Source organism: Diabrotica virgifera, chromosome 4 (assembly GCF_917563875.1).
Source record: "Diabrotica virgifera virgifera chromosome 4, PGI_DIABVI_V3a".
NCBI classification, from domain to species: domain Eukaryota; kingdom Metazoa; phylum Arthropoda; class Insecta; order Coleoptera; family Chrysomelidae; genus Diabrotica; species Diabrotica virgifera.
This window is the reverse complement of record NC_065446.1, coordinates 80,962,942-80,979,448: the sequence shown is the minus strand read 5'-3', so window position 1 is coordinate 80,979,448 and position 16,507 is coordinate 80,962,942. Positions and strand designations below refer to the sequence as shown.

The following is a 16,507-nucleotide window of genomic DNA, read 5'->3' as shown; positions in this document are numbered from 1 at the left end:
ACAAAGACCTGCAGTTTGTCTGTAAGGGTTTTTGTCACTTTCCAGGTTTCACATCCGTAGATAAGTACCACAATAGACTACAGGTTCACCCAAACATATTGGTCACCAATCTCCTGACACCCCTACAGAACAGAAGACTAAAAAGAACAGACACTCTTGACCTCAACACTAATTAATCATTCCAACTTATTACTATTGTACTATTCAAATTAATTCAATTAATTATTAATAACAGTATTAATTCAATTATTATTGTGCTCTTTTAGGTATTCACCACTGGGATTGCAATAAAATGGATGTCAAAAAAAACATCCGTAGAGTAGAACAGACATGACATCTTTGTCCTTGTAGTATAGTCGACAGACCTCCAAGCAGGGTTGAACATGCTGAATGCTTGTTAAGCTTTTCGTATCCTCATACGAATATCGTCTTTTGTACCTCCGTTTTCTGTTATGACACTTCCAAGATACGCACAGTTTTCCACATTTTCAATCAGCATGTTGTCGATAGTAGATAGCTTATTGTTCCTTGCATTTATTCTCATGGACTTGGTTTTACTAATATTAATTTTCAAACTGATTTTATTGGCTTCAGTGGAAAGTGTTTGCCATTGGCCAGCCACATCTTGGAAACTTTGTCCTAATAGGCAGATATCGTCGGCGTATTCTAGATTGCTTAGGCGTGTGGTTAATGTCCCTTGCATTCCTCTTGTGTCGGAGTCTAGTTTGGAGAGGACATAGTCTACAGGTATGTAATTGAAAAAAGAAATTGAAAAAGCACGCATCCCTGTCTTAAGTACATCAAATTCGTCACTATTGATCCCATTGTGTGTCACGCTGCATTTCGCCTCAGTGTACAGTGACGTTATATGGAAATTATTTTAAGCGGGATGTTTCTTAGCTCTAAAATTTTCCATATAGCAGCATAAGATAAGCTGTCAAAGGCAAGTTTAAAATTAACAAAAATCACGTATAGGGGTGTGTTCCATTCAAGCGATGCCGCGATGGTTCCATTATACTCACAGTATTGATATGGTCTATGCAGGAGGATTCCGGTCTAAAGCCTGCTTGATTAGCATGAAATTCAACCGTGTTTGTTAATCTTATAGGGTCATTATAATATCAACTCAACACACCTAATTTCCACCACACTTCAGATTTGGTTATAATTTGGAATACTCATAGTGGGCTAATAAGGGAAACAAGAATACAAAATTTTAAATTTTTATCTCAAGCCGTTTCCGAAATATGGTTATGTAAAGTTTTCCAAAAAAAATCCAAAACACCGCGACCATACTCTTTTGGAATGGTTGTAGAAGCTGTCCTAATTGAGCTAGAATGCTGGGAGAGGTGTCATTTTGCAGCATTTTTAAAACTCTTTACTGTGATATATTATACAACATGATGTTATGGTGAACAAGTTTTTTTCAAACAAAAAAAATATATTTTGATTAATTTTTTTTTTCCAAAAAGTACATAATTTAAACTTTCATAATATTCCTACAAATACATAGTACTGTTAGTTGTTAATAACATATAAAAGTGGTATCATGGGATGGTGTGATGGGTTCACCATAAAAAAAATTAATCTAACACATGCAGTATGGTGCAAATGAAGGAATAAATTCGTAATTTCACAAGCTGCCGACTTTAAGGAAAAATCCCGAAATAGGTCAATTTTGATTTTTAAATTGTAATTTTTTAGCATATATATCGTCGTCGTCACGGCAAAACTCACTAAGTCCACTTTTGTCGAAATTGAGTTAAGTGTCTTGATCGATTCACAATTTCAATTTTCACAGCATGGCAAAAATAACGAAGTCCTAGAAAGTATCTAGAGATGGTTGCCTGAATATGCATAAATCCAAAATTACCATTGTGTTGTCAGGCAGAAGTCACTAAATGTTCGTTTTCTCAGATCTGTTGTTTTGGATTTTGGACTTAGTGACTTTTGCAGCGACGACGACATCATACTAGTGACGTCATCCATCTGGGCGTGATGACGTAATCGATGATTTTTTAAATAAGACTAGGGGTCGTGTGCTAGCTCATTTGAAAGGTTATTCAATTCTCTATTCAGCAATATAAACATTAATATAATTATTTATAAAGGGTGGCAAAACAAGTTTTTTTGAATTAAATTAATTCACAAAAAAGAGTAATGTATGTAATTTATTTAATTCAAAATACATTTTACTGCTGTAAGAAATCAGAAAAAAATGTTTATTTCACAAATAAACATTGCTTTCGCTTAAGATACTAGTACACTTTAGAAGACCAAAAATAATCATTTTTTTTCAAGAATTTTTTTCTCAGAAGCTTTATTAAAAATGAACATAAAACTTTATAGATATTAATATCTAACTCTTAGAGAGTGCAAAAAATATATCTTTTTATTTATGCACGTACACTAATATTGCAGAGGGCGCAAAATTCGAGGCCTCGAAAAATGATGGCGGACAGTTAATCTCAGGATTGGGATATCTGAAACAAAAAAATCATACAGCATTTGAAAGAGGAATGTGTCTTACGTGACAATTTACCACAATTTGACCAAAAAATAAAAAATAAATATTTTTTAACCATGAAAAACTGAAGAAAAACAGGCGATTTTTTCACAAATTTTTTTCAAATTTCCGTAAAATCTTTTTTTTTTGTGGAATTTTTTACTATCGGTGGTAAATTGTCACGTAAGAAACCTTCCTTTTTCAAATGTACGATTTTTTTGTGTCAGAGATTCCAATCCTGAGATTAACTGTCCGCCATCGGAACTAATTTTTTTCGAGGCCTCGACTTTGGCGCCCTCTACAATATTAGTGTACGTGCATAAATGAAAAAAGATATATTTTTTGTATTCTATAAGTGTTATTTATTAATATGTAAAAAGTTTTATGTTCATTTTGAATAAAGGTTCTGAGAAATAAAATCTTGAAAAAATGCTTATTTTTGGTCTTCTAAAGTGTACTAGTACCTTAAATTAAATGTTCAAAGTTTAAAAAAGCAGATGTAATTAAAAAACATTTTTTTTGTCACCCTGTATAAATAATTATATTAATGTTTATTATATAGTAATGTTTATTATTTATTAATTATATATTAATGATTATATTGCGGAATAGAGAATTGAATAACCTTTCAAATGAGCTAGCACACGACCCCTAGTCTCATTTAAAAAAATAATCGATTACGTCATCATGCCCAGATGGATGACCTCACTAATATGATATATATGCCAAAAAAATTACAATTTAAAAATAAAAATTGACCTATTTCGGGATTTTTCCTTCAAGTCGACAGCTTGTGAAATTACGAATTTATTCCTTTCATTTGCACCATACTGTATATGTGAAATTACTTTTTTTTTATGTTGAACTCATAACCATCCCATGATAAAAATGTTATATGTTATTAACAACAGTACTATGTATTTGTAGGAATATTATGAAAATTTTAAATTATGTACTTTTTGGAAAAAAGCCTAATCAAAATATATTTTTTTGTTTGAAAAAAACTTGTTCACAATAACATCATGTTGTATATATCACTGTAAAGAGTTTTAAAAATGCTGCAAAATGACACCTCTCCCAGCATTCTAGCTCAATTAGGACAGCTTCTACAACCATTCCAAAAGAGTATGGTCGCGGTGTTTTTAAGTTTTTTTTTGGAAAACTTTACATAACCATATTTCGTAAACGGCTCGAGATAAAAATTTAAAATTTTGTATATCTCTTCACCTAATAATCCACTATGAGTGCTCTAAATTTTAACAAAATCTAAATAGGTGAGGAAACAAATTCATTCAAAGTGTGTTGATTTGACTTGGAAAAGCTCTATAAAGTATTATGGTCGTGAAAATTTTATTTATGGCGGTAAGGAAGGTTATTCCTCCCCAATGTTTGCACAGTGTGGCGGTTTAGGCTAAAATGACAGTTTAAAATGACAGTATACAAAATAATAAAAACAAACCTGCTAAAGTAAATAAAGTTGGGGGCAGCTTCTTCTCCGTGAACGTTTTCACATAAAATGTGTAAATCGTCCAAAATTAATACAGATGGTTGGTGTAGCAATAACTCGGAAAATATATTTGAAAAAAATTTATGTAAGGAGTCCATAGTTTTTCCTTTGATGCTTTTACATTTCACTTCCTTTATAAACAAAAAATTGGGATATTGGCACAAATTTCGCGCGATTTCGCTTAAAAGTGTCGATTTTCCTGTTCCTGGTTTTCCTATAAATTAAAATCAATGAAAATTAATAAATTAAATAGTTTACGTTACATTATGATTAACTATTTAGATGGGAAATAAGCCACAATTAAATTGAAAAAATAATTTTATTAACGTTTCGACGCGCAAATCGGGTGTCGTTGCCAAAATACAAAATACTACTAAATTAAACAAAATTGTTGTTGCTAAATGAAAAAAAATTCTTCTAATAATTTATTTAATCTGACTCATTTATATTGGCAATTCAGACGTATATTATACATTTTAAAGTAGAAGACATTTTACATAAAACATATTATACATTTTAATTAAAACGATATCGCCAATATTTATGAGTTGCGTTCCTGGGACGACTTTACTAAAAGATAGTTCATTCGATTACATGAAATCAATTCCAACTAAAGAATATCTGTCACAAAAAAATCATAGCATGTGATCTGTCTTTAAAAAGACAACCAAATGCAACGATGACAGTAAAATTCTCGCGTTAGAGATTCATAGTAAATCACGAGAGAAAACCAGGAAAAAACCTCGTGACACTATCCCGACATCGCGCATCGTAAGTATTTGGTCTTACATTTAATTTACTTTTAAAAACTAATACCAAATTCTGACTTTAATATGTTTAAATTATAAAGTCAGAATTTGGTATTAGTTTTTGAAAGTAAATTAAATGTAAGACCAAATACTTACGATGCCGGGATAGTATCACGAGGTTTTTTCCTGGTTTTCACTCGTGATTTACTATGAATCTCTAACGCGAGAATTTTACACAACAATCTACAGGTCGAGCAAGTCTCGTAAATTTCACGATTGCGAGCCACGCTTCACGCAACCGTGTTTGCGTACTTGTGTTTCGAGTTGCGTGGTCGTGCGGCGTTATATTTACCAAATTTAAATATAATCGTTTTCAAAATTAAATCAATATGTCAATATGGCTACTGGGTGTAAAAGATAAATCTTATTCTATCTGTTCTTAATGAGTTTTAGATAATTTTAGTTGTATTTCTTTGTAATTTTGTGTTGTACAAAGATTAATTTAACATTTTCTCTGGAAGTATTAATTTAGAAAGATAATATGCTTCATTGGTGTTGTTTTGTGTTTTGAAGTGTGAAATGCAAAGTAATTGTGATAAAGTCAAGATAAAGTTCACTTTTAAACTGAACTAAATAAGGTATCTGAGAGACAACAATGGTTAAATGCAATACAATGTACAGGTTTTACTAGCGAAATGAAAATTTTCCTGTCCTGTCTGCTGTAATCATTTTATATCTGGTAAGTTACAATTACAACAGTAACGATTTTTGAAGATGTTAACATTTTAATCTTATAGGAAAATCAGCCGACTTAATCGATAATAACAATCTCCAGATTGGGTTCCTTCAATAAATATGGTCTATAAACACAATGAAATAAGTTCCCCAAAATCTAAAATGGAGTGGTATCAAAGGAGAATTAAAGTGAAAAATATTCATATTGAAATTATTTATAAGGCACTGGACTGTCTTAAATTCTACAATAATACTAGGTGGGTAAATGATTTTAGACATTTTTCATTAAGAGTAGATTAAGATTAAGTAGATTTTCATTCAGTAGATTTAAGACTTGTTTACACAGGTAGAGTAATGATGCAAGTACTTGATAGAGTAGAGTAACTCTACCTGTAAAAATGCTCAGCACAGTAGAATAGCTGGTAGAGTGTATAGTTGGAGTTAAAGTAGAGTGACTAGCAACCTATGGCAAAGTAACTACTCTATGACCACCACTACTGCCAAAATGTCTACTCGGCTGCACACTCTACCCATGGAACACGCTCAATTATGGCAGAATAGAGTAGGTAGGAGAGTACATGGGGGCGCTGTCATTCTGGCTGGAATTGTGTTTTGTGTAAATAGTGAAAATGAAGTTCACCGAAGATGAAACTTTAAAACTTGTAGAGCTATAATACGGCGAATACCAGTGTTTATGGAATTTAGGTAGTGTATACTACAGAAATAAAAGTTTGCAGCAAGCTGCAGAGGATGAAATCGTAGAAAGAATGGCAAAGGGGGCTTTGGAGTAAACGAGCTTAAGCAAAAAATTAAGAATTTAAGGTGCACTTATAATCAAGAGTGTTTAAAAATACAAAAATCGGTTTCACTATACTAGCATCAGTACAGGGTGATCAGTTAAGGGTAGCGAGCATCCATATCTCATAAGATATTGGTCGTATAGATTTGAGAAAAAAAAATCATGATAAAAGTCGCCAAGAGAAATTGCTGGAAATTATTTTCGAGTTTGAGGCATAGTTTCGTCCGCTAGAGGGCATAACAACCAACACAAAGTAGAAAAATGGAATTTTTATAGAATTTTGTCTAATGAAAGTTTATCAATGATATCATTTTCATATTTACAGACCATTTCCCTACATTTTTTGTCTAAAACGTTTTGTTCTATCTATCAAAATAAAGCGGTGGGGGAAGTTCAATTGTTTTTTTAAACAAACCAAGGTTTCTTCCGTTTCTTTTGACCGATTTTAGCAAACTTAGGCTCATATGAAAGAGCATAATTTGCACTACAAAACGCTTATTTGGTTTTGAATTTTTTACGTTTGCTGTCGCCGCTAGATGGCGTTAACTGAAATGGTAGCAAATTTTTGAGTTTAAAAAAAAAAACAAATGTAATGGTATATTAATTTTTATATATTTTAAAAGAGGATAAATTTCTCTATAATTTAATGAAAAGAATTTATTATCTACCTTTTTTTGAACCGTTGATATTGACCAAAATATAATTTTATTACATTAAAAAATGGCACGCCACTGTTTTTTATCAAAATAAAAATCAGTTTTGTAATCTCTTATTAGTTGCTAACAAAAAGAACCTCTTGACTTTTTTTCGTTAGACAAACGGTTTTGGATTGAGAAAATAAGATATGTTTACATGGGGCGCCCATATCTCGAAACATTACTAATTTACTTTTTTTTCAATCTAAAACCGTTTGTCTAACGAAAAAAGTCAAGAGGTTCTTTTTGTTAGCAACTAATAAGAGATTACAAAACTGATTTTTATTTTGATAAAAAACAGTGGCGTGCCATTTTTTAATGTAATAAAATTATATTTTGGTCAATATCAACGGTTCAAAAAAAGGTAGATAATAAATTCTTTTCATTAAATTATAGAGAAATTTATCCTCTTTTAAAATATATAAAAATTAATATACCATTACATTTGTTTTTTTTTTAAAACTCAAAAATTTGCTACCATTTCAGTTAACGCCATCTAGCGGCGACAGCAAACGTAAAAATTCAAAACCAAATAAGCGTTTTGTAGTGCAAATTATGCTCTTTCATATGAGCCTAAGTTTGCTAAAATCGGTCAAAAGAAACGGAAGAAATCTTGGTTTGTTTAAAAAAACAATTGAACTTCCCCCACCGCTTTATTTTGATAGATAGAACAAAACGTTTTAGACAAAAAATGTAGGGAAATGGTCTGTAAATATGAAAATGATATCATCGATAAACTTTCATTAGACAAAATTCTATAAAAATTCCATTTTTCTACTTTGTGTTGGTTGTTATGCCCTCTAGCGGACGTTTGACAAACTCGAAAATAATTTCCAGTAATTTCTCTTGGCGACTTTTATCATGATTTTTCTTTCTCAAATCTATACGACCAATATCTTATGAGATATGGCCGCTCGCTACCCTTAACTGATCACCCTGTACTATACTTGTACTCTCCTCATGTGAATGGTATCAAGCCATTTTTGGTAGAGTACTACCACTACTCTACTCTCCTCAAAACTCTACCCATGTAAACAAGTCTTTAGAAACAGTGGAAAATGAGGTAGCTAGTAGAGTAGTAGTAGAGTAAAATATACTGGTTTAGCAAATTACAATGTTTTAAGGTAATACAGTAGCGATAAACAGGTAGTCAAAACGTGTTCCAAGATTGTCACTGTAATTTTGAATATTTTTTCGAGGCATTTGGCACACGTATTCGTAAAATAATAAAGAATGGCGGTACAGAGCCCAATTTGAAAAATATATTAATATGTGGAAATTACTCTGTAATTATACAATATTTAAAAAACGAGCCTGTACCGCCATTAAGAAGAACAAAAAAATACACTTTCTTCAAATAAACTTTTTTATCCGATGCCTAGATTTTGTGTAATTTTGGAACTACTAATGAAATAAAAAATTTTAGTAGTTCCAAAATAACACAAAATCGGATAAAAAAGTTGTATTTGAAAAAAGTGTATTTTTTTGTTCTTCTTAATAGCGGTACAAGCTCGTTTTTTTATATTGTATTTAATTACAGAGTCATTTCCACATATTAATATATTTTTCAAATTGGGCTCTGTACCGCCATTCTTTATTATATTACGAATATGTGTGCCAAATATCTTGAAAAAATATTCAAAATTACAGCCGCAATCTTGGAACACATTTTCGCTACCTGTTGATCGATACTGTTTCCTCTTAAGATAGTTTTAATAGTTATTTATGATATAAGTATTAAAAGTACAATTTTAAGACGCGCATGTGAAAGTTAACTTGAAAAAATAATTTTATTAATGTTTTGACTTCCACATCAGATGTCATTGTCAAAATACAAAATATTCATTATTATTAGGTTTGTTCTAGCAAACAGTCAAACTAGTCAAAAACCATCAGCAAACAGTTGGTCAGTAAGAGAACATAATGCAGTCACCAGTGCGATCCCCTCTACTCGCGCTGGTCCACTATTCGCTAATGGTTTCAGACTGATGCTAGAACAAACCTATTATTATTATGCATATCATTATCTGTAAATAATATTTCTTCTGATTGTTAATTGTAAAGGATAGAAAAATTACCATTTATTTTATTTTTTTTAGAATCAGCTGAGAGAAGTGGTCTACAAAAAACCAGGAAGGAAACGGAATATGTGGCTACGAAAGGCAAAAGAAAGGTTTACAAAGCAAATGTGACATATTTTTTTGAAATATTTAGGAATAACAGTAAATTGCATTAAAAAATGTATGAAAAGATTTTGTTCAATAAAAATGTTTATATTTATCAAGGATGTATTATTTGGTATGGCCACATATCGTCAGTGATGTAATAATACATCCTATCTGTTTTTTCATGAGTTTTGTAAGAGAGACTAAAAACTTGTCTTAGGGTCACCTCCTGTTTTCATATATTTTTTGACTTGTTTTGTAGTAAATTAAACTATCTATGAACTACAAAACAAGTCAAAACTTACATATGAACACAGGAGGTGACCTTAAAACATGTTTTTCCATCTCTCATACAAAACTCATGAAAAAACAGATAGGAGGTATTGTCACATCAGCAAAAATGTACAGTGATGAGTGCCCTAATAACCGGCAAAATATGGGCAACATATTTAGTTGTGAGATAAAAAGAAATGAAACTAGTTGAGCTGGGAAATTTAGCGAAATTAACCTTTAAATTTACGTTATATTGATCCCACCTTTACACATATCGGAGGAGTATGTCAACTAAAACTGTCACTGTGACAGTGGTAGTTTCCAAACTCGTCTGATACGTCTGAAGGTGGTACACAATCAATACAATCTAAATGTATAAGTTAATATCGCTACCCAGCTCGACTAGTTTCATGTCTTTTTATCTCACTACTTAATACATCTTTTGTGCTATTTTGCCGGTTATTACAGCGCTCATCACTGTATTTCTGGTATATCCAGGGAATGTCTACAAAATATATTTTGAATGTCCAGAGAACATTCGTGGACATTCATGGAATGTTCCAATAAAACATTCAGGTAATGTTTAAAATGCTGACACAGGATTTTCCTGGGATGTTCAGGGAACATGTTTTCGGGGATATTCCAGGAATTTTTCAATGTCTGTGTACCTTCTATGGACCTATATGGAATATTTTGGTGTTATTACCGCCGCACTCCACTTGCGATTTGTAATCAGGAAGATTGAACACATTGTTTCAAATACAAGTCAATCCATTTGTGACTAAATAATCATGGATTGACTTCTATTTGAAAGAATGTGTTCAATCTTCACAACTACAAATCGCAAGTGGAGTCCGGCGCTTAGAGCTACTTCCTCTTCAGTATTATGTATTATACTACAGAAATCAGGAACTTTCCTTCTAAATATATGTATGCATCTTGGCCATCAAACATATTCTTCCAAACATTTTTTTAAGGGGTTACATAGGTCTTGTGGGTAAAAAAAGTGACTTTTTAAAAAAATTATATCTCGAAAACTAAAATTTATTTTTATTTATAATTGGAACATGTAAAAGTATAGTACTTAAGGTAGTCTCAAAAAAAGTTTCAGCCAAAAATATTCATTTTTGTAGAGTTTAGGTTTTTTTGCGTTGGCAGCATAACTAAGTCCAGTCTCATCTGAAATCAAAAAGTTTCTTGTAGTTTATACCTCTGGCTAGAATATGAACGAAGGAATTAAAAAAAATGAAATTTGAAGATTTTACATAAGTTTAAACACATTTTTGACCCCAATTTTTCTCATTTTTAAAGTAGTTTTTTTTATAAAACAAAAATGACCTCATCTAATAAAAAATCCTTTGTTCATTCACTAGCCAGAGGTATAAACTACAAGAAACTTTGATTTCAGATGAGACTGGACTTGTTATGCTGCTCACCGCAAAAAAGGGCTGTTGTCGAAAAATTGCAGTCCACTCTACAAAAATGAATATTTTTGGCTGAAATTTTTTTGAGAGTACTATACTTTTACATGTTTCAATTATAAATAAAAATAATTTTTAGTTTCCAAGATATAATTTTTTTAAAAAGTCACTTTTTTTACCTGCAAGACAACAACTTAACAAATTGTTGATTTCAAATTGTAGCAGTTGTTTTGCAAAGTATGCTGCCCTCTTGTATTTTCTGTGTTATCTTCATCATACAATTACTTCATCTAAAAACTTTCTGCGATATATTCGCAACAACAAAAACAAACAAAACAAAAAAAAAATAAAACAAAAGTTTAACCACCTTCACACCACAGAATCAAGCAATCAAGTTACACAAATTTTCAAACACCTCACCTGACGACACAGCGTCTCAAGTACGATTGCGCGAATTGGTAAATATAACTCCGCACGACCACGCAACTCGAAACACAAGTACGCAAACACGGTTGCGTGAAGCGTGGCTCGCAATCGTGAAATTTACGAGACTTGCTCGACCTGTAGATTCTTGTGAATTTTACTGTCATCGTTGCATTTGGTTGTCTTTTTAAAGACAGATCACATGCTATGATTTTTTTGTGACGGATATTCTTGAGTTGGGATTGATTTCATGTAATCGAATGAACTATCTTTTAGTAAAGTCGTCCCAGGAACGCAACTCATAAATATTGGCGATATCATTTTAAAGTCTTCTACTTTAAAATGTATAATATACGTCTGAATTGCCAATATAAATGAGTCAGATTAAATAAATTATTAGAAGAATTTTTTTACTTAGCAACAACAATTTTGTTTAATTTAGTAGTATTTTGTATTTTGACAACGACACCCGATTTGGGCTTCGAAACGTTAATAAAATTATTTTTTCAATTTAATTGTGGCTTATTTCCCATCTAAATAGTTAATCATAAAAATGCCAGAAGGAAATAGCTTCAGAACTACGTTACAATAAATAGTAAATAAATGTGTGTAAGTAACTTGTGACGATAATATAATTTTATCATCAAGAGTACGCCTATGTATTACGCAAAACGTATTTCTAAACCATCTCTGACAGTATAAAAAACGGAACGGAAATCCATTTGATTATTCTCTGTGTGCTGGACGGAAAATAACCATCCAGGTGGGTTAAACGTATTACGACCATATTCCGATACCTTCCGAACCCCGTCGTCTTGGCGAGATGAGCGAATTCAACGAATCACAACTCCAACTTGGGCTACGCGAGTTGAACGAAACGATCCTGCCATTTTCGACCCGAGAATTACGAAAGTCTGATATGTAGATTGTAAATATATTTTGATAACGAAATTAACAAGTACCTAATTAACGCTAATTACTTTATCTTTTGTATGAGTTAGACTCCTTTGCACAAGTTAGAAATATCAAATGGGGGAAATATCAAATTTTTCTGCGTAAATTCTGGACTGAGACAGAGAGATCCGTTGTCCCCATTGTTATTTAACCTAACCTTAGAGTATGTCATAAAACTTTATCCAGGCATAGCTGCTCGGGGATCAAAAATTGTACTCGCATTCCCGATGACGTAGATGCAGTAGCATAATCAACATTGGAAGTTAAGGATATTTTCTCGAGCTCTGAATAAGCTGCATTAAACATCAGTCTAGAAATAAATGAAGATAAAAAAATACATGGTCGTTTCAAAACAAGAACGACGGCGAATAAGGCAAAATATGACTATAAACGATCATAACTTCAAATTGGTTAAAGAGTTTAAATATCTGGCAGCAAAAATCACCAATGACAACAAAATAGAACGAGAAGTTGAAACGCGAATAATGGCGGGATCTTTCCAACAGATCTTTCTTTGCAATGCAACATCTATTGAAGTCAAAACTTCTCTCACTACGTCCAAAAATCCAGATATATAATATATGGAAACGAAACATGGAAGCTAACAAAAAGAGAAGTAAATAAACTGTTGGTGTGGGAACGTAAATTCCTTCGAGTGATATGTGACCCTTGCAGAGACAACGTGACAAACGAATGGAGACGCAGACACAATATCGAGTTAAGAGACTCTCTTGGGAAAGGAAAATCAAGTCAGTTATATAAAGGCCAATAGACTAAGATGGACAGGGCATGTGATACGACAATCACCTTATAAACAATGTACTTTGAGAAAGACCAGTTGGGAGAAGGTCTGAAGGATGACCCAGGAAAAGGTTGAAAGATGCAGTGAGAGAAGATCTGGAGAAAATGGGAGTGGCACAATGGGAAATAGTGGCACAGGACCGACAAACATGGAAGGCAATTGTAAACGCGGCAAAGACTCTCGAAGATTTGTAACGCCATTGATGATGATGATGAAAATATATAATACCTCCAAGCTAACTTACCTGTTATTAAAACGTTTTCTGTCAGCCTCGAAATATCGTTTACAGTATCGTCTATAAGTGGTTTAAAGTTTGAAATATCTTTTAAAATATGGACGCTTTGATCTTTTGACTTCTTCTTTTCCTTAATAACATTCTCGATATTCAAAAAATATTTACAACTTCTAACAAGATGATCGTCGATTACACAAAACTTTGGTTCATCTGGGAAAAATTTTAGGTTGCATACAATGTTGTCACCAATGTCAATAGGAATGTCGCTATTCAGTACAAAAACGTTATCTTGATCAGTTCCCTTTGCCAGGAATCTCTTGAAAGTTTCTATAACATCAACTGTGTAATTTTTATTAGCGTTGATCTGAATTTCACTAACAAAGGGATATTTGTCTACAGGTTTTAAACTCATTCTAGCTCCTAACGGACAATCGAAAAAACTAACTATGTCTTCATCTACATATAGCTCATGATCCTTATTTAAATCAAAATTTTCAATAAACATTAGTCTTGCATAAATGTCCTTAGCAAAAACATCATTAGTTAATAAACTCAGTCGAAATATTTTACACGGCGATATGTCTTCTGATGTCTCATCTTTGAATAAATATATAGTAAATGGAAGATCTGAGAGTAAAGAATTATCAGAAAAAGGCACTTTATTTAAGGGAACAACCCTAAAAAGTAATTCAGATGGTAAAGTGATGTATTTTTCAAAAGGATTTGTCGAATTAGAAGCTTTAATAAAATTGGAAAATAGTTTCAAATCGGATTTATCAGCGATCTGATTGGAACCAGCTGTTACAGTATTATCTTCCAAAGGCTTGTGAAAGTATTCTTCTATATGTACTTCCGTCAAAAAGTCTATTGCACCAGGAGACACTGGATTCACATTACCTAGAAAATTTCGATTATGTTTGTATAGTAGATAAATAGCAACTACACACACACACACTCCCCGGCACAAATTTTCGCCACAAATATTTTTTATTAAGATTGACAATTTATAACTTTTTTATTTTATTCCGTTTTCCAAGATTCTTGCATCAGTTTGTAGGTAAGTATATGGTATATGTATTACGTCGGTTGTTATTATAGGCTATTGATTCTATTCAAAATAAGAGAGCTAAAAGGAACTACAACGTTAATGAGATTTTATTGTCTCATATGGTCAACGGACCTCTATTTAATGATTTTTGATATTTTTTATGATTATTGTTTAAATTTCTGATTATGACTTTTTTTGTACATTTAGGTATATACATTGTGCAATAAAAAAGCTTATTTTCTTTACCTTAAAATGGTGTATTGCAAAAAATTCTAGGACTATTTTTAAACAAGATATCCGTAGAATATCCAAGGGTATCCGAAACTTGATATCCGTAACTTGAGAAAAATTTTAAAAAATTTTATTTTTTGCAATTAGAAGAATATAGTTGCATATTATAACATAATTTTTAATTTCAAATAACTTTTCTTAATAACACTTTTCGATATTGTGAAATATAAAGGTACTTCACTCTTGAGCGAAATTCATATTTTTTAAAATAACTCGTACACTATTGATAAAATTTTATATCTGATGATTGCATCTCAGGTTTTAGATTATGCAGGGTATTTTATAAAGAATAATTTTTTTCATAAAGTTAATAATAAAAATGTTTCCATAATATGGTTCCAGCTTGGCATGTGGCATGTGTATATGTCACATTTTGAGAACGCATATCTTGTTTAAAAATAGTCCTAGAATTTTTTACAATACACCATTTTAAAAGAAAATAGGCTTTCTTTTTTATTGCACAATGTATATAACTAAATATACAATAAAAAGTTATAATGAGAAATTTAAAAATAATCGAAAAATATATCAAAAATCATTAAAAGTATACAATTTTCAAAAACCATATCTTGCTTAAAAATAGTCATACAGCCTTCTGCAATAGACCATGTTAAAGGTAATTGACTTTTCTTCCTACAAAATGTACCATTGCATATACCTAAAACTGCGTAGACAAAAGTTACAGAACAATGTTTGCGAAGTAACAAGGAAAATGAGTCAAAATCGCTGTGAGTAGCGAAGTTTGAAAACTCATATTTTGGAAACTATAAACTACAGAGACTTCTACCAAACACCATTTTAAAGAGGAAGAATAGAAGATTTTTTCTTGTGAAGCAATGAATATACCTATATCCCAATGGGAAAAAGTTATGGGGCAAAAAACAAAATTGCTATCTTTTGTGTTGTTTTCTTGATTTTCTTTTGAATATATTTTTGCAAAAAAAAAATATTTTTCACTTTGAAATGTGATATTTTAATAGTAAATTTAACCTGGAACAATTTTCATGTAGACGTGTTTGTACAAAAAGTGCATAGAACTCACCCTAATTCGCCCTGTGACTAGGGACTAATTTACCCCTTTCTCAAAAACGCACCCCCTTAAATGGTAGCACCCCGCGGTTTTTTTCATATTTAGAGGTCCATTCACCTCATTAAACAATAAAACTCCGTTAACGTTGTAGTTCCTTTCTACAACACATAATCAATAGCCTATTATTCTGGTAGATAGATAGATAATTTTATTAACCCTTGGTTACATACACGTATGCATAGGGCATGTAAAAAAAAAGACAATAAACATTACAACACTACAGTTACAAACAAAAATAATATATAGTACAAGACAAATACATAATAAGTCGCCAACAATTATTCTATAAATCATGTCAATACAATTTTAAAATTCGCCCCAGACATTGGACATCTTCTAAATAATTAGAGCTAAGCATTCTGTAAATTCACGTAGTGAATAAAAGGCATGGCTTATTAAGAATTGCTTTAAGTTTTTTTGGAAAGTTCTTAGTGAATTAAAATTTTTAAAACTAGATGGTAGTGTATTAAAAAGTAGGGAGCCTGCATATTCAGGAGATTTTCTAAAATTAGTATGAATATGACGGGGAAGATGTATTATCCCGGCATTTCTTGTGTTATATGCGTGTGGTAATAAACAACTTTTGCATAAATGGCATTCTACAGCGGTGAATAGAAGCGTTATATTTTCTCCTAACTTTTTTCCCTAGCTGATTTTATTTCATAGTCCTTTCGCTATATTATGCCGAAGGCATCACTAAGATTTTGGTTTTTGAATTATTCGAATACTTATCTCTTTTTTTTTGTAAGAGCTGTACAATTTTTTGTAAACAAGAACACTGATTGACTCATAAACATGAATATATTAAATAGAG

At 31.6% G+C, this 16,507-nt stretch overlaps 1 protein-coding gene and 1 long non-coding RNA gene across 2 annotated transcripts in view; one reads left to right on the top strand and one right to left on the bottom strand.

Annotated features, from left to right (window-relative positions):
* The window catches only part of LOC114331258 (uncharacterized), a 90,750-nt gene that overhangs the window by 68,833 nt on the left and 5,410 nt on the right, over positions 1-16,507 (bottom strand). Inside the window, exons 4-5 of the mRNA XM_028280763.2 lie at positions 13,274-14,161; positions 3,966-4,227 (exon numbers count right to left, since the gene is read on the bottom strand). Of these exons, the coding sequence (XP_028136564.1) occupies positions 3,966-4,227; positions 13,274-14,161 (1,150 nt within the window). The remainder of the gene's footprint in view (positions 1-3,965; positions 4,228-13,273; positions 14,162-16,507) is intronic.
* Positions 5,000-9,199, top strand: LOC126883561 (uncharacterized). Its single transcript, XR_007697712.1, has 3 exons — positions 5,000-5,501; positions 5,560-5,754; positions 9,091-9,199. It is a non-coding gene; the product is annotated as an uncharacterized LOC126883561 (long non-coding RNA).